Source organism: Zea mays, chromosome 3 (genome assembly GCF_902167145.1).
Source record: "Zea mays cultivar B73 chromosome 3, Zm-B73-REFERENCE-NAM-5.0, whole genome shotgun sequence".
Lineage (NCBI taxonomy): Eukaryota > Viridiplantae > Streptophyta > Magnoliopsida > Poales > Poaceae > Zea > Zea mays.
In genome coordinates this window covers 213,617,310-213,642,869 of record NC_050098.1, presented here as the reverse complement: position 1 = coordinate 213,642,869, position 25,560 = coordinate 213,617,310, and the positions used below count along the sequence as shown (strand labels likewise).

General features: G+C 42.1%; 3 protein-coding genes across 5 annotated transcripts; 2 read left to right on the top strand and 1 right to left on the bottom strand.

Annotated features, from left to right (window-relative positions):
- Positions 1-1,507: 1,507 nt before the first annotated feature.
- LOC100275097 (uncharacterized) lies at positions 1,508-7,694 on the bottom strand. 2 transcript variants are annotated; one of them, XM_020549607.3, is made up of 7 exons: positions 7,462-7,694; positions 6,405-6,498; positions 6,222-6,313; positions 5,064-5,160; positions 3,569-4,421; positions 3,344-3,477; positions 1,508-2,621 (listed from the first exon to the last, which is right to left on the bottom strand). In XM_020549607.3, exons 2-7 carry the CDS (start codon positions 6,494-6,496, stop codon positions 1,733-1,735), a joined length of 2,157 nt encoding a protein of 718 aa, XP_020405196.1. In that variant the 5' UTR covers positions 6,497-6,498; positions 7,462-7,694; the 3' UTR covers positions 1,508-1,732. The 2 variants fall into 2 exon arrangements, with proteins under 2 accessions (XP_020405196.1, NP_001313458.1); NM_001326529.1 differs by having other exon boundaries at positions 1,563-2,621; positions 6,405-6,551; positions 7,462-7,625.
- Positions 7,695-9,068: 1,374 nt separating this feature from the next.
- On the top strand, positions 9,069-12,162 carry LOC103651345 (D-glycerate 3-kinase, chloroplastic-like). The gene is made up of 12 exons (NM_001326531.1): positions 9,069-9,329; positions 9,408-9,751; positions 10,232-10,311; positions 10,399-10,450; positions 10,575-10,616; positions 10,721-10,799; positions 10,948-10,979; positions 11,067-11,135; positions 11,227-11,301; positions 11,379-11,495; positions 11,593-11,643; positions 11,901-12,162. The coding sequence occupies exons 1-12, from the start codon at positions 9,323-9,325 to the stop codon at positions 12,036-12,038; spliced, it is 1,086 nt and encodes a 361-aa protein (NP_001313460.1). The 5' UTR covers positions 9,069-9,322; the 3' UTR covers positions 12,039-12,162.
- Positions 12,163-12,389: 227 nt separating this feature from the next.
- Positions 12,390-24,288, top strand: LOC100283437 (uncharacterized). 2 transcript variants are annotated; one of them, NM_001156338.2, is made up of 7 exons: positions 13,474-13,765; positions 14,778-15,243; positions 17,201-17,398; positions 18,792-19,036; positions 19,195-19,353; positions 23,211-23,298; positions 23,705-24,288. In NM_001156338.2, the coding sequence occupies exons 1-7, from the start codon at positions 13,647-13,649 to the stop codon at positions 23,984-23,986; spliced, it is 1,557 nt and encodes a 518-aa protein (NP_001149810.2). In that variant the 5' UTR covers positions 13,474-13,646; the 3' UTR covers positions 23,987-24,288. The 2 variants fall into 2 exon arrangements, with proteins under 2 accessions (XP_008672906.1, NP_001149810.2); XM_008674684.3 differs by lacking the exon at positions 17,201-17,398 and having other exon boundaries at positions 12,390-13,765; positions 23,705-24,217.
- The last annotated feature ends 1,272 nt before the right edge of the window (positions 24,289-25,560 follow it).

The window sequence follows — 25,560 nt, the reverse complement described above, 5'->3', positions numbered from 1 at the left end:
AGAAAACATGATCAAGCTTCACTAGGGTGGGTTCCTGTCTGGTTCGACCAAGTAAATTTTCTACCAATCAAAGGAGTTTCTTTCGGCTCTATGGAGTTAATTAGGCTCCTGAAATTACCCATCAAAGTCCTATTGATGTTGGAGTTATTCTTATCCTCTGGCTTGAAGATCATATTAAAATCACATAATAGCCATGGTCCAACACAAACATCCCTGATATCTCGTAATTCCTGCAGGAAGGATATTGTCCTGATGAGGCCCATACACTCCTGTGGACCACCAAGCAGCACCAGACTCGTCATGAAATTGCACTGAGACCGATTTTTTTATAACAGACGCGACTGAAGAGAAAGATCCATCACGCCAAACAACCAACAATCCCCATGGATCCCTGAGCTAGTTTGAATACAAAGTTACTGAAACCAGTCCCAAGAATTGAGAGGATATCAAAATCTGAAATGTTACTTAATTTGGTTTCCTGCAAACAAATAATGGAAGGCCTAAGGTCAACCACCACTGATTTAATAGAATCCCTTTTCGCCCGGTCATTAAGGCCTCTCACATTCTAAATCAAAAAACAGCTATCCAACATTGATATAGAATATAAGCAACCTGAAAAGTCCAAACAGCAAAAAGGCCTAGCATTGCCCACCAAGAGGCACCTGCCAGCCAAATAGCGCAGCTACTGCAACAATATGGTTACTTGAGAGTCCATTCTCGAATAGCTTTGCATATCCATTGGCATCCTCAAGAGAGATGTTCTCGTTTTCATCACAGAAACCCAAATGCCTACAGACCTGGGCAGCAGAACTAGAACCCAACTGCTGCGAAGACGTTTTATATGTGTCATTTTTAAAAGTCCACCCCCTAATATATCAAGAGTTTACTGCATCACCCCATCAACTATAAAATATGATATTATAACCCTTAAAACAATTTATAATATTTAAATGGTAATGGAAGTCTGATAAGATGACACCTAGGTTGAATGGATATTATAAAAAAGAGCCTGATAAATAGATATAGACATCAAAACATTTTTTTCATGAAACACTCAGGTAGAGTTTGGTTCCGGAGCCACTTGGAATAGAACGTCTTCGTCCTCGGAAGCGGCTCCATCCGAGAGACTTTGAAGAGCCAAATGATTCAACATTTAAATATAATTTTCTATTTTTAGAATCATTCTATCCTATATGGAGCCAAATGATTCAACATTTAAATATAATTTTCTATTTTTAAATCATTCTATCCTATATGGAATCAGTCCAAACAACTACAAATCAAGAACGGCGCGGCTCTATTACAGCATACTCATGAACCAAACACTATACGCGACACTATACACGCCACTGAACCACTGAACCTCATGTCCGGCTTTAATCAGTGCGTATGTTTTCAATCTCACCCTGCTGGCGCTTCTCTATATGGGAGGAAATGCCCCCTTACAGTACGTTAGTCTCTAAAGCGTCCCTTACCTCCAACTTCGATTTATTTCTCGGCTGCTATCAACAAAAAACTTAGAAATCAATTACTGCAACAAGCAGCTTTAAAAACATGCCTTCGAAAATGTTGCAGACAGTACATTAGGCAGGATACATCGTCTACAAGTCGTCTCCAACTGGGTGAATAATTTCCGAATTATGGGTAACCAAAAGTTTGTGAAAGTGAGAAATTTCTACACTAGTCTACAAGATTTACCATCCAAAAAGACAAGACTATGGATGCCAAACAGCTATTCCTGCTTCAGCTTATATTCTGATTGGTGACATGGGTGCAGGAACACAAGGACGCACAAAAGCCAGCAGGGAAGATGTACAAGAAATAGGTAAAGATACGTCGCGCTGCTCCTTTCCCACAGGAACTCCATCCATACCCAGAAATCTCCAACATCTATTGTCCACGACCTCGATCCCTTGGACACTCCTTTCATAATCAGCAACGCAACTGGAGGAAAACCCAACACAGCAAAAGCTACATTTGAAGCCAACAAAACTGCCCGAGGAAGGAAATTCATCCCTGATGCCTTCAGAGGCCGAGAAAACAAACACATTGGGATCACTATCAGAGCACCAAGCTGAGCAGTGGCGAAATTTATTATCGACATAAGCCCCAATCCGATGGAGATGGAAGTGATCATGGTAGCCTTCAGAAGTTTCCATTCAACACCAGTTGAGTATGGTGAGCCAAACAAGACAGATAGGGAGATCAGTACGACGATGGAGAGCACAACCCAAATGAGTGTGCTTTGCGTAGGTGTGGCATCAGGTATCTGAGTAATGTAATATGGAAGTAGTGAAACAAGTACTGCCCATAATTGGACAACAAGCAATACTTTTGCAGCTCGAAGCCATTTCCATGATCCACCCTTGTTCTGCGAAATATCAGCAATGCCATCTGTTTTACCGTCGCCTATCAACTTATCCGCTGTTTTTTCCATGCTTCTACTGCCATCAGCAAGGGCAGCAGCAACTATTGGGAGAGGTGCCAAAAGCAATGCAAACGGAATCATATACACACCAACCGAAATGAACTTGCTTGGACCTGTAAGGAAGTACAGGAAAAAGGACTGATGGAACTTCTCAAGCAGATTGTTCACAGAACGTGCCACTCCTTCAATTAACCTGAATCAAAAGTCTCTCACGAGTCAAACGAATTCTGCTGAGGAATATTTTGCAGGAAATGAAAGTAAAGCTGTTAAACACCCTCAGCCTATCACCAAGTGGCAACCTAAGATCACGTTCCTGTGTTTACTTCAGTGCAACATTTGCATAAAACACTTCCATCCATGCACATATTTCCTGTTGGGTTGTTATAGTCATGCAAAAAAAAAAAAAACAAGACCAACTAATTATGGTGTTTCTCCAAATTTTACCAGTTCATGCTAATAATCACATTCGTCCCACTTATATTAAATATTTTTTATGCACACAATGTCTATGTACTGCCCTCGACAAAACCGTAATATGCTAAAATTCTTATAAAATAAGACTGGACTCAAGTTAATTTTTACCTTTTATGTGGTTTAACATGCAATCATATCCCTGATGAAATAATTTTCTGCAATAACTTGCACGGTCACAGATACAAAACTATTTACTGATCAGCTATTTGTTACTGGAACATAATATAACCTCAGCAATTGTTACATTTACATCAAAAACAGTTGAAATAATTTGTTTACTGTTATGTTACCATTGTTGTGAAGTTACAGTACAAACAGTTCCATGCCTCAAAGCATGAATGCAAACTCTTCTACTTCATTAGTAAAATCAAAAGGTGCCCCCCCCCCATGCTCTAATAACGATGAAGCATTAAACAGCACAATTGAAACACATTAGGATACCTTCCACCCTTCAGAAGAAACAAAGATTTAGCATTCTCATTTTTGACATGAAATGTTGGTGAAAATTCTAAAGAAACCGCATCAACTTGATAATCACGGAAAGCACCATGGGACCCTGTGGGCACTCCAAGAGCCTGTATCAAACAAATCCCAATAAGAGGGACTGTGGAGTCATAAAAAAGAAACGTGACATTAAGGTGTAATGGAAAAGTTAATTTCTACTACCTGGTTGTACATAGAGTTAGCTAGATTTGCAGTCCCTTCCACATAATCAGGGACTGCAATATCAAGCTTCCAGTCAGGATTTATTTTTCTTAACACACTACCAATAGTATGCAAAATTTCAGCAATAACCCTGAGCCATGCAGAGCTCAACAAAGAACTAAATGCAGCGATGTTCACACGAAAACCTTGTCTGTGAACAGCCAAATAGTGCACCACATTCAGAAGGTCCAAGTTTGGCATTTGTCCATTAGATGCCTCTGCATAAATCGTAACACTATCCCTGTCACTGTATCTTCTGGTTTCCCCAACTTTAAATATGAGAGCAGCAGCCATTGTTCCAGCACGTTTGAAAGCCGTGGCTTCTGTTTTTTCTGAATTACCATCATATATATTGTTTGCACCGTACATCTTGGTATGTGACACCACTGAGTGACTCAAAAACACGGGATTATGATACTGGTTTAGCCATGCAGAGACTGCAGCATACTCTCCAAACTGTGAGTCTGCAGATAACCACACAACATCCTTGGACAGCCATGCTGCTCGACTTAAGAGAGAGAAGACAGAGAAACCAAGAGCCAGCGATAATAATTCATTCGACTGAACTCTTTGAGAATTATAAGGAGTAACCAGCACTATTGCTTCTTTTCCATCGCCACGAGGAGCTCGTAAAATGCCGATAGTATTTATCCCAAAATTGGTGGCAGTGCCATTAGGTTGAATTGCAATATCATTTGTCATGGAGGTGAAGAACTTCAGAGGGTGAAAATTCTTGCCATGAGGGAGAAACTTTTGGTAACACACTTCTGCACCTAGATCTTCTATTTGTTGTGCTATGAAATTTGCCATGCCTCTGTAACATTGCACGCAGAATTGTAAAATAAAGGAAAATCGGCTAAAACTATTTATCTTTTGCAATCCTAGGATTAACCTAGTTCCCTGTGCACATTCTCATATTTACAAGTTATTAAATATGTGACTTTAGCTTAATGAACTTAACAAAAAAATTATAGACATGTTTCTTATACAAAACTGGAGAAAAAAATATTTCTCTCAAACCACACAGGAGAGCTGCAAGTCATTTCATTAAGAAAGAAAAAGGAATCTCCCCACCCAATGGATTAGGCACCCCCAGGGGGGAAGGGGTGGAATACAAGTATACAACCCACTCTTAAAAACTATTGGGCCCTGGTTCGACCCCAAGTGGTCCAGCCTTAAGGGCCATGTCCTGGAGGGACAAAGCCCCAGGCAGACACCACATTTGCCCTTCAGTAACCACTGCAGACAAACTATCTTTAACCATCAAAGCATTGAACTCCAGTTTTGAGTTACATGGATTATACTTGTATGCTTACTAGTATCACTAAAATGCAGTGGTAAGCATGTACTTTACCATAGCAAGTCTCTCAAACAGCAGTCACAAAATATTGAACATAACATATCAGTTACAAAGATCGATGCATACAACTATTAAAGGCTGAATGAAGTAACATACATTACACTGCTTGAGTCTCTAGCCACAGCTTCAATTGCTTTCATAAATCTGTTTGCTTCAATGGCATCTTCAGTAGAAAATAATGGATTTGCAGAGCCTACATACAAGAGGCTCTAGTTTTAGAGAATGTTATTTATGTAAGTAGTTCCAAAAGAGAGTTATAAATGAAAAAAAAATTATCATCATTTAACAACATATATTTAGATAATCACTCTCATCTCGCTCTTTTGTCATAGCCCCATAGGTGCATATGAACAGGGACAACTCCATGTCTGCCTGTCTATTGGATAGTAGCAGGTAGAAGTAGAATAGTAGCAACTAGTGGACAGCATGGCTCTCAGTTGAGCTCATGTATTTTTGCTAGGACTTCTATTCTATATATGAAAGGTAGAGCCACAGCTGCAGCATTAGTTCAGCAGCATCATTCACTAGTGTTCATGTGTGCGTGTGTGTGTTCTGATCTTATCTTCTTCAACGTCTGGCGTGTATGTAAGTGAGAGGTGTGGTGATGCTGATGCACACCTGAGTGACAAAGCAGGTCAAGAATATACTCCATTTTTGTGTGATTTATACTAGCTCGGTACAATCATATTTTTGCAACCACATTGGATATGAATAGTCTGCCTTTACTATTTGATAACAAAACATCAAAGTCCTCTATGTTAAACTTAAATCATATTCAACCATTTAATTTTGGAAGGTATTCCTTGGCACATGATAAATATCCAATGAGGCCCAAAGCTAAACTGAACACCCAAAGATCAGGATAATTAGCAATATTAATATGTTGCTTTATCAGAGGACTTATATTCAATAAAAGCATGCTGAGAACACTACAATACACTTTATTATAAAATATCTACAGTATGAAGTCTGAAAATGAAGGGCAATCATGGTGCAGTGGTGAGAGCTGTCTCACTGAGTCACCAGGTCGTGGGTTCGAAGCAGCCTCTCCGCATTTGCGGGGAGAAGGCTTGCATCGGTTTATCCCTTTCCTAGACCCCACTCATGTGGGAGCCTCCGGCACAAAGTCTGCCCCTTTATGCAGTCCGAGGAACTGAGTGTACAGCCACCAGACAGGTACACCCATCAAGAACAACAACATGTATGCATCAATAGAGTAGCAGTAAACAAAAAATAGAGAGGAGGGTAAAATACCAGGTATAAGAGCATTCTCCGAGAGGTATGTGTTTTTTGCAAGTGAAGGAAGGAGTAGTAGCGCGATAATGCCTGCATAGCAGCATATAACACTGACCCAAAATGGTGAATAGTGAGTTGGGGGAACAAAAAAGGACAAAAAGGAAGGATTTAGACTGCAAAATGAAGGAGAGGATGGTGAACCTGAACAGAATGTGGTGAGATGCAAGGAATACACCAAGGCGCACAATGAGCCGCGATTTTGGCTGTGTCTCTTGCTTGGCTAACGACTTCATGACTGTAATATAGTTGTTCAGGAATTGCTTGAAATGAAATCAACTATTCATTTGACTGCAAAATGAAATGAAAATAAACACATCCACAGCGTTAAAAAAGTTTGAGGTTGATTAAAATGTTATCAAGCATTTTGGTTTCTGGTTTAGAACGTTTGCATCCATTTTAATTCTTAAATGCATTGACTTATCTTTAATCGAAGGCATCCATGAACAAAAGATGAATTCATGGTCAATGATCTTGAGGTGTCACTAATGAATCATTTTTTATCAAAACAATATAAACAATAGCTAATCATTCGGCTTGGATGCAAGAAGAATGCATGTGCACAATCATACTAACCCTCTATCACTAATTTAACTTGATAGTCTTCATCCAGGAATACATACAGCTAGGTGAAGGTCCAAAACAGCCAGACAGGTGCCATCTTGCACCAATCCACAAAAGGTTTGGAATAGAAACCAGGACCGGTGCTCCACTACAGGGAAAAACATAAGTGCAAGAAACTAGAATGGTTGGAATATCAATCACAGTAAGTTAGAGAGCTAGAATTCCCCCCTCCTTTTTAGATGGAACAGGTTTGATATTTTTTTCACTGAAAGCGCGCTATTCAGCAGAACTAGCATGTTTTAAGAAAGATCTAAAACTGAATGGTGGATAGAATGCCCTAAGCCATCTACAACAAATAATAGATGGACAACGGGATCGAACATTCACCATTTAACAAACAAAACAGTTTAGCTGAATCGAATTAATTAGCTCAAACACTAGCTACAGGCCTACAGACTAGTCGACCGTCACAAGGGTAGACCCAATAAAGGACATGGGTGTACATGCACACCCGATAGAAATTAGTAGGCATAATACATTTATACAGATCAGATCCAAATACAGATAGCCAAATAGCTTAATTAGGGTTCGGATGCTTAGTTTTGCACATCAGGAAGGGAAGAGGGGGCGGCCGTACCTGGTGTGGTGGGTGCTTGTCGCCGGCGGCACGTACGCCAAGATGCTTCCTGCCTGGGACCTCGGCACGGTAGTTGGGCGTCGGGCCCAGCAGCAGCGGAGGCGACGCGCTGGACCAGAAGCTGGGCACGCCGACGAGGCGACGAGCTAGAGGGCGGTGGTCACTGTGACATCCGGTCTATGTTGCTGTATCGGAGATAGAAGAGGAAGCTGGCACTTATGAAGAACAGTAGAAGGGTATGGGCCGTAGCTGGGCTAGATTGATTGTTACTGTAGAATTGTGGCGTGGGCTGGCCAGCCGTGTATAAGGTCTGTAAGCACCGTATGTCGGGTAGGCAAAAACATAATAGAAACAGAGCAATGCTCGTTGGCCCAAGCAGCTCACTCGTTTGATGGCAAACCAGCGAAACCTATCTTTAATAATGACATAATTCCAAATTTCTCGTCATTTTTATTGTGAGAGCAGAGCTCTAATGCATTTGATCTTATTATGTCAAAGAAGCAACAAAGTGACATGTCACATATAGAGATCTGATTTTATTCACCATAATTTCATACATGTATTAAATGGTTTACGGACATTCGAATATACCAAGTTAATTCTTTTAGTATTCGTGGCAAAACTTTTAAGACTAGTTTAGAAATTTAAATGCGCTCCAAAATTTTTGGAAAAAAATAGCTCGTTTTTCTCAATTACCGGAATTTTTAAAGGGGTTAGGTTTTCAAACTAATGTGCTTATGCGTGTACACAAAACACCGCAACTTCTAGCCTAGGGCTGGACGAAGGGATTGTTTGGTTCAACGCCTCCACGCATCTCCTCGCCAGGCATTCGCATTCAACCCGAGGTGTTTAGAATCGAACACCTGGCGTTGCTGCCACCGTTTTGCAAAACAAGCCCGAATGTTCGTGGCTTGTTGGCTCGCTTTATTTGTAGTTAGCTCGACTCAAATCGACTCGCTCGAATCTTTTTCACGAACAGAGCCGACATTCTAGCTTAGTTAGCTCATTAGTTAAACGAGCTATCACATTTCAGCAAAACAGAACTATATATATATTATTTACGTAACAATTGATGAATATATTATATGTATGTGTTGTGTCTATGTCTATGAGTTAAACTAATAATTGATGAACTGTCTTTATGTTAAATTGGTCTATATGAATATAATTGTTGGTTAAACTGATGAACATATGTGTGAATTGTGAATTGATGAGTGATAATGTATGTTGATTTAGTGTTACATTGATGTGATATATAAAATTATGAGTATAATTATTATTTTTCTATTTTTAAATTAATTAGAACTTAATTATTATATACATATTGTTTTTTTATTTATCTCATAAGTTAAACGAGTCAAATCGATCTGACACTATGCCTCGTTAACTTAACGAGTCAGCTCGAACTCGAATAAGTTGAGTCGAGCCAAGCCTCGATATACAACCCGTTCTAACCTCAGTAATCGCCACGCACACGTACTGCTCATGTTGCATGTACACAAACTTAGCAAGAGCGACGTCTCTAACTTCTCTTCTAGATGCGTGATTCTTATGTCCTTTTCTTTTTCTTTCGACGATAAGCGTGCTTGAGCGGCAGAGACTAGTTTATTTTTTCTATCTCTCTCCCTTTTGATATTTTTCCAGCTGTCCACCACCTCCCTCGCTCGAGTACATTTTGTTACTATTATTTGATTATTTCTGCCCTTGGTATACAATGTTCGATGATGCGCTATAAACAAAAAAATATCCCGCACCCACTCTGTCGCTAAACTAATATACTGGAGAACCGATCTTCTGTTAGCCGCTCCTACTAATATACTGGTTAGCCGATCGATTGTTCAGGTCCTCGGATCTTGACTGTATGGATGGTAATCTTCTCGTTGTCGACAATTAGAGAAGAAACTTGCTGTCGATTGTCTAATTTCTTGTCTCATCGTGCCGGCCAGCGTTCTTGTCATGCCTGGACGACGGCCCGACGGCTTCGCCGCCGCGCGCCGCCCCGCCGCCATCCCCGGCGCTTAGCGCGCGGGACCTCTACAGCTTCATATGCAGCGGTCCACTGGTGGACAGGATCGGCTATACCAAAGAGAAGGTCGCCGACTCCATCGGCCGGTGGCTTCGCTGCGGGGTTGACGTGGCGCGCCTCCTCCGCCTCGACGAGCTCCAGCTGTCGGAGGCCGAGAAGGCCCGGGTTTACCAGTTCTACATCCCCGTCTTCCTCTGGTGCGAGGACCAGGTCATAGAGCACAGAGCCAAGTACAGCGAGGGCGACGACATCCCGCCATTGGTGGTATGCACTCGCATCAACATTGCCCTTTTTGCAGTTACTACTTGCATATAGATGCTCATGTTCATGTCGAATCGAAGTTTAGAACTAAGGCAATCGACCCTATCGTCATCTCACAAATAAACTGGTGTTGCTGGCATTTATTCGTTCTCGAGTGAGGCGAGGATACGATCCAAAGCTCTTATGCCATGTTCCACCAAATGTGCACAAGAGAACATGTTCCTCTGAATTATGTAGTCTACCGCACACAGTAGATGCTAGGCAAAATATATACAAAGCATATGCTGTCCATGAGCCATGCTTAAAAGAAGTGCACATGATCTTATCATCTTAAACCTGATGGATCGAGGGAATCACTAAAGGAGATGTTTCAACCTAGACGGGGCCTGAATCTGATTATTAGTTTACATGAATCATGAATGGACAGCATAGCAAGTTCAGTTCACATTTGATAAACGGGAGTTTTTTTTTTGTCTAACACAGATCGGGGTCAGCGCTCCCCAAGGAAGTGGAAAGACGACTCTGGTCTTCGCACTTGATTATCTTTTTCAGGTTGCTGGTAGGTGAGTTCTTCTCATTGAACTGATCATTGCGCTCTTTAATTTGCCTGTATGAATGAAATTTAAGAGCCAAACTTCTGTGTGACATAGGAAATCCGCCACATTGTCTATAGATGACTTCTATTTGACAGCAAAAGAGCAGGTGTGAAGCTTCTATTATATATGCAAAATATATCGACCACATATTCAAAAATAGTCTCTTTCTCTTGACTGAACTAGTATTGAAACTAGTGAAATAGCTAACACTTACGTTTTTCTATGTGCAGAATGAACTGAGGGACAGATACCCTGGAAATGCTCTTTTGGAGGTACAAACTCCGTCACTCCAGTAGGCTAGTGAACGTGCTTTACTTTCAACTTTGTAACGCAAGCTGAATTGAGATTTGAGAGTAACTAACCAAAACTTTTCTAGCTCCGTGGAAATGCTGGAAGCCACAATCTCCAATTCAGTGTTGAAACACTTGAGTCACTGATGAAACTAACAAAAGAAGGTACATGTTTAGACAAATATTTGGGCCTTCTTCAAACTAGTTGTTTATTTGGGATGATGATTTGTGCCTTCTTGGAAAATTAGTAAAATGATTTACAACAATTTTAAAACATATTTTAGTGAACTCACTATTGTTTTCACAACATTAGGCATCAAGATGAAGGTTCCACGGTATGACAAGGTAAAGGGTGCAGTTAATGTTCCTCTGGCTGATGTTTATAGGCTTATAGCTGATCAGCTGCATGATACATGTCACATGTTCATGTAGTCTGCTTTTGGGGGAAGAGGTGATCGTGCTGATCCTTCTGTGTGGCCGGAGGTTGAAGGGCCGTTAGAGGTAATCTCATGTTTAGTCGAGGAAAATTAGTTTGGTAAGTGACTAAGTGTAAGTGATTCTCAACTTAAGTGTGTCTTCTTTGCTATCCTAGGTTGTTTTCTTTGAAGGATGGATGCTTGGATTTAAACCTCTTCCAAATGAAGTTGTGAAAGCAGTGGATCCCCAGGCAATTATCTGATTCTGTTGTTTTTACCTTACCTGAAGCAATAGTATGACACTATTTAGTAATTTTGTCACCTTCAGCTCGAGGTGGTTAACAACAACCTTGAAGCATACTATGACGCTTGGGACAGGTTCATCGACTCGTGGATCGTTATAAAAATAAGAGAACCTAGTTCTGTCTATCAGTGGAGGCTGCAGGTCATTACTCGAATAATCTGACTAGTGGCAAGTGGTGCTACTGAACTCTGTAACAAACCATGAATTGCACTTTCTGAGTTTAGTATTTGGACTGCAGGCGGAGATAGCTATGAGAGCAGATGGAAAACCTGGAATGTCTGATGAGGAGGTGCGTTCTCTGACAAAACTATTCGCTCCTTAGAGTGACCCCTTCGTTATCCTTGAACATTATTTGTTAAAGTCATGGTAGTGGAAAGAAAAATTACTGATTGACTGGTTACCGATGTTCTTCTTTCAGCAAACCATTTTCATGTCATTTATTTTAAAAAGGAAGCATATATACTCATTTATCCAACAATTAACTTTAGTTTTTTTTCTAGAACAAGTCGATTATCTACAGAAATATAATGCTGGTAGTTCTTTCAGGTTATGGATTTTGTATCACGCTACCTACCAGCATACCACGCATATTTGCCCAAGTTGTACAAAGAGGGACCGAATGGTTCAAAGCCAGACCATCTACTGGTCATCGACATAGACGAAGGGAGGAATCCTAGATCCTAATGAGGGCTCATTTGTTTTGCTCTCAGTTCATGTGAATTGGGTGGAATTGAGTGGGTTTAAATCCTAAACAAGTCAAAATCTTTCATATATTTTTTAATTTCATCTAATCCACATGGGATAGAAATAACCGAACAATGTCTAAGTGTTTTTCATGTACAATGTACATTTTCTGAAATACAGAGTAGGACTTATGACCCCCACAGTGGAGCATGGGCAAATATTAATAGCCTCTCGTTTTCTAGACTTAGTTCAAATATGTCCTAATTATGCAAATTTCATGTATGTTCGATTTCTCCCATATATAGTAATATCTAATCAGAGAAGTGTTCTAGTAGATCTCTTTCTAAGAGCTATATTGATCCTAAAGTAGCTTTGTAGATCTCTTCGTGTCTTAAGTGGGGTGAGCATGATACCCTCGTAATGAATTTTCTAGTGCTACACATAAGTTTCTTGCATGCTTTGACGGAGTCACAATCTCCAAATTGTCTAGGAGGTAACTAGCACCGTAGCACCGTTGTCTTGCAACTCAACCATCTAGTGTCACTTAATACAATCATTTAATGTAACACACTATAAATTGGTGTACCATCTAGTGCCACTCCATACAATCACTCAATGCAACACATTAGAAAACGCTATCGCGGATGTTATCTCTATCAAACGTATATGAGTAGAGGTTTAAAGTTAGGCATAAGACTTGCCGACGAGGTGGCCGAACAGCGGTGGCGGCCTGGCCATAAATTGGCAGCGTTGGTAGCATGTATTGATGTATGTAAGGAGAATGAAGCTGTATGTGGGGATGGATCTGTCTGTTTTTTTTTATAAAAAAAATCAGGCTAGGAGGTGTTTTGGAAATACGTCGTAGCTGGGAGGGGATAAATGCAAAACAGCAGGTCACCACACCACAAGACGGAGATCCAATGGCTACGGACTCTTAGTTTTTTTCCACTTCTGGCCATCGAAATCTGTTGGATACTGTCAACGTCTAGCTTTTCGGTCTATAAAATCAATGTGAACCCAAAATCGATCAAGTAATTGTGGTAATAGAAAATCGTCATTTTCAATATCATAAATTGTGGACTTTTTTATCTTTCTACACACGTAATTTTCATATACTCAGATTATTTTCATAACCAAAATTTTAGAAAAGCTCATCGGGAAAAACTGAATCAAATGTCCATGGACACAAAATACGTTACTATTATAGAAAGCCTAATATGTTAATACTATTACGGAGAAACCATTTAAACGAATTCTATAACAACAAAATAAGGTCATGTTTGAGTTAACACAACTAATAAATTGTTAGTTGGAGCTAACGAACTAATTGTTAGCTAAAGTATTAACTACTAGGCGTTGGAATCTCTGCCGCTAATTTCAGCCGCTATCTATCGGCTCTAGTTTCAAACAGGCCTAACCGAAAGTCCATTTCGTCCCCAAAATTTCGATTTTCGAAACCAAACCAAACCACTCTCCTACTACAGCTCTCGGCCTCCCTCGCGTTCTCTCCATCGAACTGGCGAACTGCTCCTGCTCGTCTCTTCCCACACCACGCATTTTGTCGGGATTCGGGAACCCTATCGCCGGATCTTCGCGGCGGCGGCGGAAATGGCGAATCCCCTCGCGGGGCTGCAGGACCACATCAAGCTTGCGCGGGATTACGCGCTCGAGGGCCTATACGACACCTCCATAATCTTCTTCGACGGCGCCATTGCTCAGATCAACAAGTGAGCTTCCTATAATCCCCTGACCCCGGTTCCCCAGTTGCCGTATTACGCCGTGGATTCGATCGCTATCAGGCCACTACGGCGAATCGGCGATCAGTGGGTGTGAATCGCGACGTCCAGCCCGCCCGGATCTGCGGGTTTGGCCTCACGGCAACGGTTTTCATTTCGACTGCTGCTTTCAGTAGTTTAGCAGTTGTCGTTTTGCTCTGTGGCGCATTTTGCTGAAATGTTGGCTATGTTGTTGGGTCTATCCCTATTTTTAGTTTGCATTTTTTAAGTGAAATGATAAAAATATAATTGATTTGCATCCATATTAGGATAAATGATTGTAACAATTGAGTACTGTTGGTGCGAAGATATTTAAAAGCTAAAAAATGTGTTTTTCCTTGTACTTCATGTTAGTATACGATGGATACACTGTGCATGTTGATCCTCTGATTCATAGAAAATGGATGAACTCTCAGAAAAGTACGGCCGTACAGGCAAATAAGTGAAAAAAGTGTGAAACAGCTTTATGCAGTGTCGTAGACAAGGGAGGCGCCGTTATATATCTATGGGTAAAATAAAAGAGTTAGTTTATAATAAGTTAAAATTTGTTATGTACTTAGCGTAGCGTATGTATGTGTTAATTGTTACTACTAGTGGCCATTGTATATATACATCATTCAATTTATTAGCATTACAACAATAGTTATATATGTGTTGCCCCCCCCCCCCCCCCCCCCCCCCCCCCCCGCCCCTCCCCCAAGGAAAAATTCTGGCTACGCCCCTAGCTGTATGCTTTATTTTAGTCCTGCAAATTTCAAAATAGTGTGTGGTGTGTCTAAAATAGAACAGTGGAATATTGTCGAAGTTACTGTTAGACAGATAATAACTTTGAAGCACTATCCTGAGGGGGGGGGCTCACATTCTTTCTTATTTAATGATAAAATAACTAGGAAAATGAGTTAAAAGCCTAGATAATGTCTTTTCGTTGTGTTCCGTGTTATTAAGGTTAATTTTAACCATACAGGCATCTAACTACTTTGGACGATGCTTTGGTTCGTACGAAATGGATGAACTGCAAGAAAGCAATCTCTGAAGAAGTGGAAAGTGTGAAACAGTTGGATGCTCAATTAAAGTCCCTTAAAGAAGCTCCTGGGACGAGGCGGTCCTCATCACCTCCTATTCGCTCCAATAAATCATTTGTTTTCCAACCGTTGGACGAGTATCCAACATCTTCACCAGCTCCTTTTGATGATCCTGATGTGTGGGCTCCACCAAGGGATACACCGACCCGAAGACCAACAAGAGGTCAATCTAGTGCAAGAAAATCCTCCCAAGATGGAGCCTGGGCACGTGGTTCATCAAGGACTGGAACACCTAGCCGAAGCTCAAAACCTAATGGGAGTAAAGGAGGCTCTGTGGTTAAATCATCAACTGCCTCTAACAGTTCTGTAAGGAAAGGAAAACCAAGTTCAAGCAAGGCTGATTCAGCGGTAATTTCTATCAAATAAATGTTTACATACCTAAATTTTTTTGTTTCAGAAAACATGATGTGTGTTCATTCTAATTTCCATTGTGCACATTAGTATAGGCAAACAACGTGACTCTAATTGAAGTACTAGTAACTTGTTTTTTGTTTTCGGAAGTATACCTATGTATCAATCCTTGTAGTAGGAACAATACCTCAATAAAAGCATCTAGAATGTGCACTTCTGTTAAAACCAGTTCTCGTGTGTATATTGTAGAATGTTTTTTTGGAACGTAATGGCAGGAGCTTTTTCTCTCAATTAAGAAGAATGGAATTGACCCGATTTTAAGGAAAATCGGGCCAAAACCTACACAAAGCGCACGGTAGAGAAACCGACGGAAGGCCCCCACAAACAACCTAGACAACGGTAGCCCCCCCCCCCCCCAAACCCATCTAGAGACATCGTTGCCAAGCTCGGACACAAGGGACGAGCAGCTCCAACTTCCAAGACGAGCCACACACTGCCAAAGGAACTCGACGACGCCTACACCCAAACACCAGCGCAAGGAAGAAGACCACGACGCGTCATCGTTGCCAAGCCTCGACACACCTCATGCGAGGCAGCTCCGATTCTTCACCACGAGCAAAGATCCACAACGCCGAAACTCCGCGAGCAAGCAGACGTCTATAGTGAATTAGTGACAAAGGCCCATACACCACCGAGCCAAGCGGAGCAACGAAAAACCTCCACAACGCCAACAACCACACAATTTGGAGGTCTTCTGGACCGCGCCTTCAAGAAGGAGAAACGTCGTCGAAAGGCCGCCGCCGCCGCCCGCCTGGAACAAACCAAGCAAAGTTTCCTCCGAAGACCTAGCAGAGCAGCGTTGATCGCCAGCACCAAGGAGAAAGTTGAAGGGCCAGCCACGCCGATGTCACCCTGCCAAGCCGCCGCACATTGACACCTTCTGCCGTCCACCGACGCACAAACCTAGCAGGCCCCAACCCTCAGAGCCCCGACGCCGGCCAAGCACCAGTGAGAGACCCCAAGAAAGCCGGGGCGAGGATTCCCATAGGGGGTGAGAGGTCCAATGACGGCACCCTCAATAGGGTAGGAGTGGCGGGCGCCCGTAGGCGTCACCGCCGCCCGCCCGCAAGCGGGCATGGCTTTCGCTCGCAAGGACGACACCCTCAATATTGTAGAATGTGTCTCTACCTTTTAAACTAGTCCTTTCTCAGTTTACATAGAATTTGAGTGAACATATTTCTTTGGGGGTATTGCTCAATCAATCACCTATTGCCACTTAGCCCCCTGTGCTTTCTATAAGGTGGCTGTAGTTAAAGTGTAGAATCTTGATCTTCAATTGGTCATTAAAAACGAGTTAATTTGATGTAGTTCTGGCAAATATTTATGTTTTTAAGATGGATATTCAACATCATTGCCATCATCTATCCCTTCTATACCTATGTCTAGGGAGGCTGCCAAGTATGCAGTCGTGATTAACGGGTTGTCTTTGTCAGGATCCAGATGTCTAGACACTGTGGTGACAACCTGGATCAGGGCACTCTAACGATGAAATTTTGAAGATGAGATAACAATTCAATCAAATCACAACTTAAGCAAACAAACATAATGAAGGCTCTTATCTATGTTGATATACTCGGGCTTACCATTTATCTCCTCTGTGCCTGAATTGTCTGCATATCTTCTAGGCATAGTATGATAGCATACTAGACGAGAATTGGCATTTAGATGGCAAAGGACATAACATAAAACTATGTTGAAACTGTAGTGCCTACCATTACGTTCTGAATCAGGATACTGGAATATGCATGTGTACAATTGTATCCCCCTGCCATCATCCTTCTGCTAAGATAGGCAATTGCCACTTATATTTTTTTGCGGGCAAATTGCCAGCTACTGACTGGCTTCTAATGATAAAGTTTTTGAAAAATCTTCCTTTTCCAATTCTTTTTTCTAGAGTAGTGATGCTGAGGAAGGTAAGTCCAAGAAGGGTCAATATGAAGGGCCAGATATGGACTTAGCTGCAATGCTTGAAAGGGATGTTCTGGATTCTACTCCAGGAGTAAGATGGGATGATGTTGCCGGACTTAGTGAGGCCAAACGACTCCTCGAGGAAGCAGTTGTGCTTCCTCTCTGGATGCCTGAATATTTTCAGGTACTAGTCTATATTCTGCTATGCTGTCCCTTACTGGTTCAAACTTAGCGCTGTAAAGTATCTGAAAGATGTTTATTTATTGTTGGCACTAACAAATTTTACAGGAGCATAGCGATGGGAATGATCTGGCATTACAACTATTTGTTTAGTGCTCTAGCATGGACATCGTCTAGCTATGCACAATTACTAGTTTTTTATACTTCCAGAAAATATTGCTGGGAACCTTACTGTCTTTTTGATACTTTGCTCTTTCACATGTTTATGAAGGGTAGGCTGGTGTAGTGGTGAGAGCTGTCTCACTGAGTCACCAGGTCACAGGTTTGAAGCAGCCTCTCTGCATTTGCCGGGGGAGGGGGGGGGGGGGGAGTTTTGCCTCAGTTTATCCCTTCCCGCAGACACACTCATATGGGAGCCTCCGACACTGGGCCTCATGGTTATTAAAGCAATAAAACGTTGAAGCACTCATGATTACTTTTTGACTTTACAACGTTTAAGCGAGCTTTAAAACGTCTTTTTAAACAACATGGCCAAAATGTCAATATAACATAAGCTCGCATAATAATATCAAGGGAAATACCAATCTCCCATAATACAAGTTGTAAGATGACATATCCATAATCTCACAAGCACACAATCAACTAAAATGACAAGTTCTAAAATGACATCTAACAACCACATGCACACAATCAACTAAAACGACATGCCCACAACCACAATGACACAAGCATCACTCTCAATCTCCCTTCTATCTATGATCTCTCAGGAACCATCATCCAAATCATGAGTATTAGTAACCAACATTTCAATCTCCCTTCCTTGCCGTGGCAGATGACAGGTGCAGAGGCGCAGAGGTGGCGGGTGGATGGTGGATGACACCTGACAGGCTCGTTTTAGGGTGCACAATGATTCTCTCATGGGCTGGGGCTGGAGCTGGACCTTCCTAAAGTGTTAAAGCGTCACTTTTCACGGCCCATAGCGTTTAAACGCCTAAAACTGGCGCTTAAAATTAGCTGTAGCGCCTAAAACGAGCGCTTTACGCTTTTTTGTGAAACGTTCTAGCGCTTTAGGCACTTAGTAGCGTTTTGGTGCTTAAAAGGCATTTAAAAGGCGTTTAAAAGGCGCTTAAGCGACTTTTTAATAACCATGCTGGGCCTGCCTGCTTTTTTTATATGTTTATGGCTGTGGACATGGCATGGCATGAAACTGGTGGTTCCTTTATTTTCCATGGGTGGTTTCTGGATACTTGTATTTGTTTTCTTAATTGTGATACCAATTTGGATCATGTTATTCTTTAATGGTCATGAACCCAACTAATCTATTCTCTCTTGTAGCCTTTCTCATTTAGTCTAAACTCTATACATAGTGGCTAATTATGTCCACTCTTCTTTATCAGGGTATTCGTCGACCTTGGAAAGGAGTTCTTATGTTTGGTCCACCAGGCACGGGAAAGACTCTTTTGGCAAAGGCAGTGGCTACAGAATGTGGAACAACATTCTTCAATGTTTCCTCTGCAACATTGGCCTCTAAATGGCGCGGCGAAAGTGAGCGCATGGTTCGTTGTTTATTTGATCTTGCGAGGGCCTATGCTCCAAGTACAATTTTCATTGATGAAATTGACTCCTTATGCACATCACGTGGGTATGTGAAGTCAAGTTTGCTAGTTGTTCATTTACTCGAGTCAATGAAAATTTCTTCAATATTTTGCACCATAAGCATGAATGTATCATTCTGCTGGACAAGAAAAAATGTACCTATATCGCCAGTTAATGTATTTGTCCATTTTTTCTACATATCAGAGCATCTGGTGAACATGAGTCGTCAAGAAGGGTGAAGTCTGAACTTCTAGTGCAAATTGATGGTGTAAACAATAGCTCCACCACTGAAGATGGTCAGCCAAAAATTGTTATGGTTCTAGCTGCAACAAATTTTCCATGGGATATTGATGAGGCACTGAGGTTGGCAAACTCTTATTCTCATATTCACTTCATTTTAGGTGCTACTGCCTACTTATTATTATGAATAAGGGTTGGTACCTGGAAGATGCATATGATGGTTCACATAAACGGATAAACCTGTCATATTTTAGCAGTAGCACCTGATTGCTTGAGTGGTGCTGCTAGTAGCGTTAGATACTGTCGAAGCCAGGGACAGTTTATTTGATTTCTCAAGACTTTTACAGAATCATTTTTTCTCAGTCATGCTGCATTGTCACACCACTGACCACTGTTTATTTGGTGAGACAAGAAACTATGGTAGTTCCTAACTTCAGTATGTGGAAGATGTAATTTACCAGAGACAAACCAGCACCTTGTATAAGACATGTAGCCAACACAGTACGTAAACACGAACGCTTCTATGAGGATTAGAGGTGTTCACAGGTGAGGGTTTCTCGCCGAGGGTTGACCCTCCAACGGTGGGAGTGAAAGGGCCTCTATCTGAGTTAGTTAGGGTACTAAATCCGACTCCATATGGGTGCGAATTTCAGGCTAGGGTTAAAAAATTCCCTCGTTTGCCCCACACCAAAGCACAGGTCTAAGGTCCGTGCCAGTTGTGGTCATTCTCACATGGAGTCATGGACTATGGCGTTGCTGCTTATGGATGGGGAAGGGTTCGGGGTTTTCTCAACATGCATTAGAAGGTCTTCCAGGTTGAGTTTTTTAGACCTTCCAATAGTTGCATGGACACCGAGGCAATCAATAGTGTGGGTGGTGCCATACTAAATTTTCCTATTACTGTTACAGTGGTTCCCCTTTTATAGGGGTTGGGTAGATCTTTTCGCCTTCACGAGAATGCCCCCTACCTGGTACAGGATATTCCTAGGATCCCTATCATCATAGGAACGGGGGTACGGAGGGACATTTCCACTCCAAACCGCCTTACATTGTGGGTCTTCTTGGGTCTTTCCTAGGCTTCTCTTGTTTTGGGCTGTGTCTGTTGACTCCTTTGCCGAGGCGTGACGACAGCGAATGCTTGGCAAAACCCTTGCTAGCTCCCGAGGTTAGGGACGGACGAAATGTTCGTGGCTCGTCAGCTCGCTCGATTTTTGATCAGCTCGGCTTGGATCGGTTCGTTTGGTTTTTTTCACGAGCTCAGTTGACATTCTAGCTCAGTTCGTTAACGAGCCAGCTCGCGAGCTAAACGAGCTATCATATTTCAGTAAAACAAAACTATACGTATATCATTTACATAACAATTGATGAACATGTTATATGTATGTGTGGTGTCTATGACCTATGAGTTAAACTAATGATTGATGAATTGTGTGTGTTAAATTGGTCTATGCGAATATAACTGTGGGTTAAACTTATGAACATGTGTGTGGATTGTGAATTGATGAGTGATGGGGTGTGTTAATTTGTTGTTACATTGATGTGGTTTGTGAAACTATGAGTATAATTACTATTTTCTATTGTTAAATTAGTTTGAAATTAACTAGAAATTGATATATATATATATATATATATATTGTTTTTTCTGGTCTCGCGAGCTAAACGAGCCAGCTCGAACTTGGACGAGCCTAGCCGAACCGAGCTGTCTCGATATCTAGCCCTACCCGAGGTCTTCCGATAGCACCTCAGTCTCTAGCTGCCCCCTCCGCTATGCGAAGGCTCTCCTCATCTTCGATCGCCTGCTCCCCAAGGTTCCGTCGGAGGCTCCCTCGGCCCTTGGTTGACTGCTCTGCTCCTTTAGCCTCTGGAAGTCAGAGGCTTTATACGAGGGCTTCTAGTTTTCTACACAAAGGCTTCCCTGGTATCCAGCCATCAGCTTGGTTCCTCAACTCCGCTTGGGGACACGATTCACAAAGAAGGGAGATGTTAGCTCAAGTGAACACCCAAGGCTGGGGCTTCACCTCAACACTAGCCATCGCAAATTCACATTATATCTTCCCTAGTACAAAAATCACGCACCCACGACAGCAGCCAGCAGGCCGACCAGCCAGTGATGCAGGCATCCAGGCTTGAGATGTGTTCGTGTTTGATTGGAGGCTACTCCCAATGCTGCAATGTGCCATGTCATAAGAATACAAATATGATAAAATTTACCTAATGCGTTATCTTCTATCTTGGTGATTTTTTTCTTAGAACCTCAACTCTGATTGTTGCATATGGTGTATCGATGACAATGAGCCCACAACCTGTACACAGTTTCCTAGTCTTGGATATCAAGCACAAGTTGTCATGTCACCAAGTCATCCTATGCTGCACTCATTTAATATTGCATAATACAATGCAACAGGAATAGCCTAATGATCTCCCTCTTAAGAAATCATTAATCCAACTCCTTTGCTGCTCTCCTGCTGAGCTCATGGCTGGTCCCTTCCTGGTCTTTTGCAGGTCAGGTTGATCACCAGAGCCTAGAGGACTGGTGGCTGAGGTCAAGGCTACTCAGTCCTGTTTATGTCATTTATATTTTTCGATGTATCTAGTTACATTTGTTCTAAACAAAACAAATCCACTAATTGCTCATTCCAGTTCCTTTTGTAATGCTTTACAATTCTTTGTGTCATTGCGTTTATAGTGCCTAATTCTTGTTCAGTTATGTAATTTTCTTCAAGCAAAGCACCCAATTTTGCAGGATGACATGATTTTGCCGTTATTTGTCCAAATAATAGGGTTAGAGTTTTTAAATTGGTTCTTCATACTTTTTTCGAACGACGCAGGAGAGCTGCATGTCATTCTATTAAAAAGGAGTAAGAAAAAATACAAGTGGGGGACCGAGGCCTAAAACCCACACCCTTACAGTACAGACATAGGCACGCCACACACACGAGGGATAACGACCCAACACAGAAGGGGGTGGGGGGCTTGCTCAAGAGCCCAGCCCCACCAACCTTGCGCACAGAAAGCTAAACGCAGAATTACCAGCTAGATACCACAGGTTACGGCAGACTACAGAAACACTAGGCCTAATCCCCTCAAACACACAATCGTTCCTGTGCATCTCCCAGGCCACCAAAATAAACAAGGATAGACCCTTCTTCAGCCTTACAGAGAATTAATGTGAAACTACAAATTACACTGAACTATTGGTGTCAAAATCATTGATTATTTTACCAGGGAAAAAACAGATGGTTATTTTGGCAGTTTTGGTCCATTGATGTATATAGGATACTGTTTTATAATAACAGGCATGGCTGCAAATGAAAAGGCTATGCACCACCTCCTGCCTGGTTTCACCCCAGATGGTATTTTTGTTGAAATTTGGTGGGGATCTGACATCATGCATAACAGTTCTACGAACCATTGGTATCCCTTTTTTGGGCAACATTCATGTCTGGTAGTTTCCTGCTTTATGTAGACACTATTTATGTCTGGTAGTTCAATAGAATTTTGCCTATATCTATACTAGCGGCATTTACCTGCTAGTTATAATTTACTCTAGATATTTATCTTCACACATGAGAATACTATTTTTTTCTCATTATTATTTTTCACCAGGCTATTCCCATGTATGCTGCTACTATTGCCATTGCTACTTCTCTTCTTCCATATGCATCTACCACTTCTGATCCAAATTATAGTTCACTTTAGCTTTATCGTAAACCATTTCTTTTTATCTTTGACCAAATTTAAAGGAAAATGTAATATCTACAATATCAATCTATTTTCTTAAATTCTCCATTAAATATTTCTTAATAGTGCATCTATTCGAACTTATAGATGTTAATATAATTTTCTAAAACTTTGGTCAAAGTTAGAGAAGTCTAACGTAGGAGAAAGCATAAGGAACTACAATTTGAATAGAGGGAATATGTTAGTAACTTACTATTGTTCACATTAATGTGCATTATGTTGACTTCTAAATTGCCCAGGCGGAGGCTGGAGAAGCGTATTTATATCCCACTTCCAGATTTCGAAAGCAGAAAGGCACTTATCAACATTAATCTTAGAACAGTTCAGGTATGTGTTGGAGATATCTTTCTGGATCATCTCGTGATATCTTTGTCCCCTTTCCTTTGTTTCATTTTGAGTCATTGCGAACAAATTGATTTTATCAGACATGCCATGATGCACGTGTCAAAATTGTTGGCGCTTAATTTTGTGGAATCACATGTACATGCCTGCAGCATAACCATTATGTATGTTGCCCGGCAATTTTATTTTTTGAATTTCTCATTTTCCTAATGATATGTAAATGCCCTAGAAAATAGATACTTATCGAAGCATTGCACCGGTGCTTTTTTTTTTGGTCGAACCAATTTGCTCACTACTCTAATTCCATACATTTGGATTGTCAATTACTGTGTCATATCTTCAGTGGCTTATTGTTATTTCTGTTATTCTGTACCTCCTTTTGTCTCAACAGATAGCTGCGGATGTTAACATCGATGAGGTTGCTCGGAGGACAGAAGGCTATAGTGGAGATGACTTGACAAATGTTTGCCGTGATGCTTCAATGAACGGTATGCGGCGCAAGATAGCAGGCAAAACCCGCGACGAGATCAAGAACATGTCAAAGGACGATATAGCCAAGGACCCAGTGGCCATGTGCGACTTTGTGGAGGCTCTGGTGAAGGTCCAGAAGAGTGTCTCGCCTGCAGACATAGAAAAGCACGAGAAGTGGATGGCTGAGTTTGGATCTGCCTGAGACCTCGGTCATCTCCTTCAACATTGGTTTCTGTGGTTGACACGACAAGTGTATGTTGATATCCGCTGACCGCTGGTGCATAGATCAGAGGCACGAACTATCTTGTATATTTTCAGGGATACTACAAATTAAGTTCACGATTATTTCATTTCAATCCCTGATATGTACATTCTAGCTGTGAAACGTGTCTCATCAATTAGCCGTGGCAACCATTGTCAGATGTTGATTGAACGTAACTGCAGCCCCGCCTATACCTCCAGATGCTTCCAGTTTGGATTGAAACGTCTGCTTCTAGCTCTTCCAAGATTTTCATGGGCGTGAAGAAAGCGTTAATCACTTTGCCACTGCGCAGTGGTGCCACTGTAGAGCTCCCCCTCTTTATTTCTGTGTTCTTTTTACGGTCCTGTGTTTTGCATGTGTCAGTTCCAAACACGCCGTTAACGTGTTGCCATTAGGGGTGGTAATGAGCTCTAAATTTTAGACTAAGGATATGATCATCTTTATTTCTATTTATTTTTGAAATAAAATTAATTAAGGGTTGTAACTTATTGTGAAGCATTTGGATTACCATGTCTGTTGCCATGCACCCGTCATGTTACATAAACTCATAAAGCACTTTTGCTATACTTTCCAGTTTTCAGTCGCTGCAGGGGAGGGGTCTCGAAGCAGCCAACAACCAAGGCAGCAAAGGCTGGCCGCCGGTCGCCTCTCGTCTGGTGGACACTGGAGGGATGGCTGCCGGTCTCAGGTCTGCCGATGAAACAGCGTCGCACGCATGTGCCGTAAAAAGGGCAAAAGGCCTCATCAAAGGCCAGATGCCGCGGCTTTATTTCCTCTGGTATCATGCCATGCCCATGCGGCTACTGCTGCTACACGTAATCCAGAGGCAAACGTGGGTAGCTGCTACTGTACCGGCAACACAGTAGGACTGCCCTTTCGTGTGACTTCTCATGGTACACGCGTGACGTGAGGCGTATAGCTACGACAGGACCTGGCAAATAGGCAACAAACCTGATAGATAGGCTGATACTAGGATCGCCGTTGCAGCGGGATCGAATCCGAGGTCGCCCAGTCACCACACACTATACCACAACGACACTGTTGAATTAACCATCTTTCTGAACTCTGGCATGTGGTTGAAATATTAGTTGGTTATGCGAGTATATTCGATAGCCGCTGCACGGTTGGGTGCTGGACTATCTTTCCTGAAAACTGCAAAGTCAAACTACTCCAAGTCGTAGGAAATTAGGAATGTGCTGGGTAGCCACTGCAGGGTGCTGCTGGACTGATGGCGGCCTGCCACAGGCTGAAGCCCTCCCTACTGTCGGCACCGGCCGGCACCCGAGCGCGCCAGCATGCATGCAAGAAGGTGCACGCCTCGTTGGGCTGTGGAAGTCAACGTTGCAGGTATTTGGATGATGCGTGAGCGAGCGGTAGTTGCAGCAGTACGGTACGCCAACAGCAGTAAAGACAGCATGGGGGGGGGGGGGGGGGGGGGGGGCAGAGAGACTGTGGAGACGAACAGCAGCAGCAAGCAGAGTTCAAACGGCATCACCACAGTGACGACGAGGGCG

Coding starts and splice junctions, on each gene's coding strand:
- LOC100275097 (XM_020549607.3), bottom strand. CDS start 6,496: ATGAAGTCGTTAGCCAAGCAAGAGACACAGCCAAAATCGCGGCTCATT. Junction 5,161..6,221: donor GGAGAATGCTCTTATACCTG/GTATTTTACCCT, acceptor TCTTGTATGTAG/GCTCTGCAAATCCATTATTT. Junction 3,478..3,568: donor CTAACTCTATGTACAACCAG/GTAGTAGAAATT, acceptor TGTTTGATACAG/GCTCTTGGAGTGCCCACAGG.
- LOC100283437 (NM_001156338.2), top strand. CDS start 13,647: ATGGCGAATCCCCTCGCGGGGCTGCAGGACCACATCAAGCTTGCGCGG. Junction 13,766..14,777: donor GCCATTGCTCAGATCAACAA/GTGAGCTTCCTA, acceptor TTAACCATACAG/GCATCTAACTACTTTGGACG. Junction 19,354..23,210: donor GATATTGATGAGGCACTGAG/GTTGGCAAACTC, acceptor TAAATTGCCCAG/GCGGAGGCTGGAGAAGCGTA.
- LOC103651345 (NM_001326531.1), top strand. Junction 11,136..11,226: donor AGGTTGAAGGGCCGTTAGAG/GTAATCTCATGT, acceptor TTGCTATCCTAG/GTTGTTTTCTTTGAAGGATG. Junction 11,496..11,592: donor TCTATCAGTGGAGGCTGCAG/GTCATTACTCGA, acceptor TTTGGACTGCAG/GCGGAGATAGCTATGAGAGC.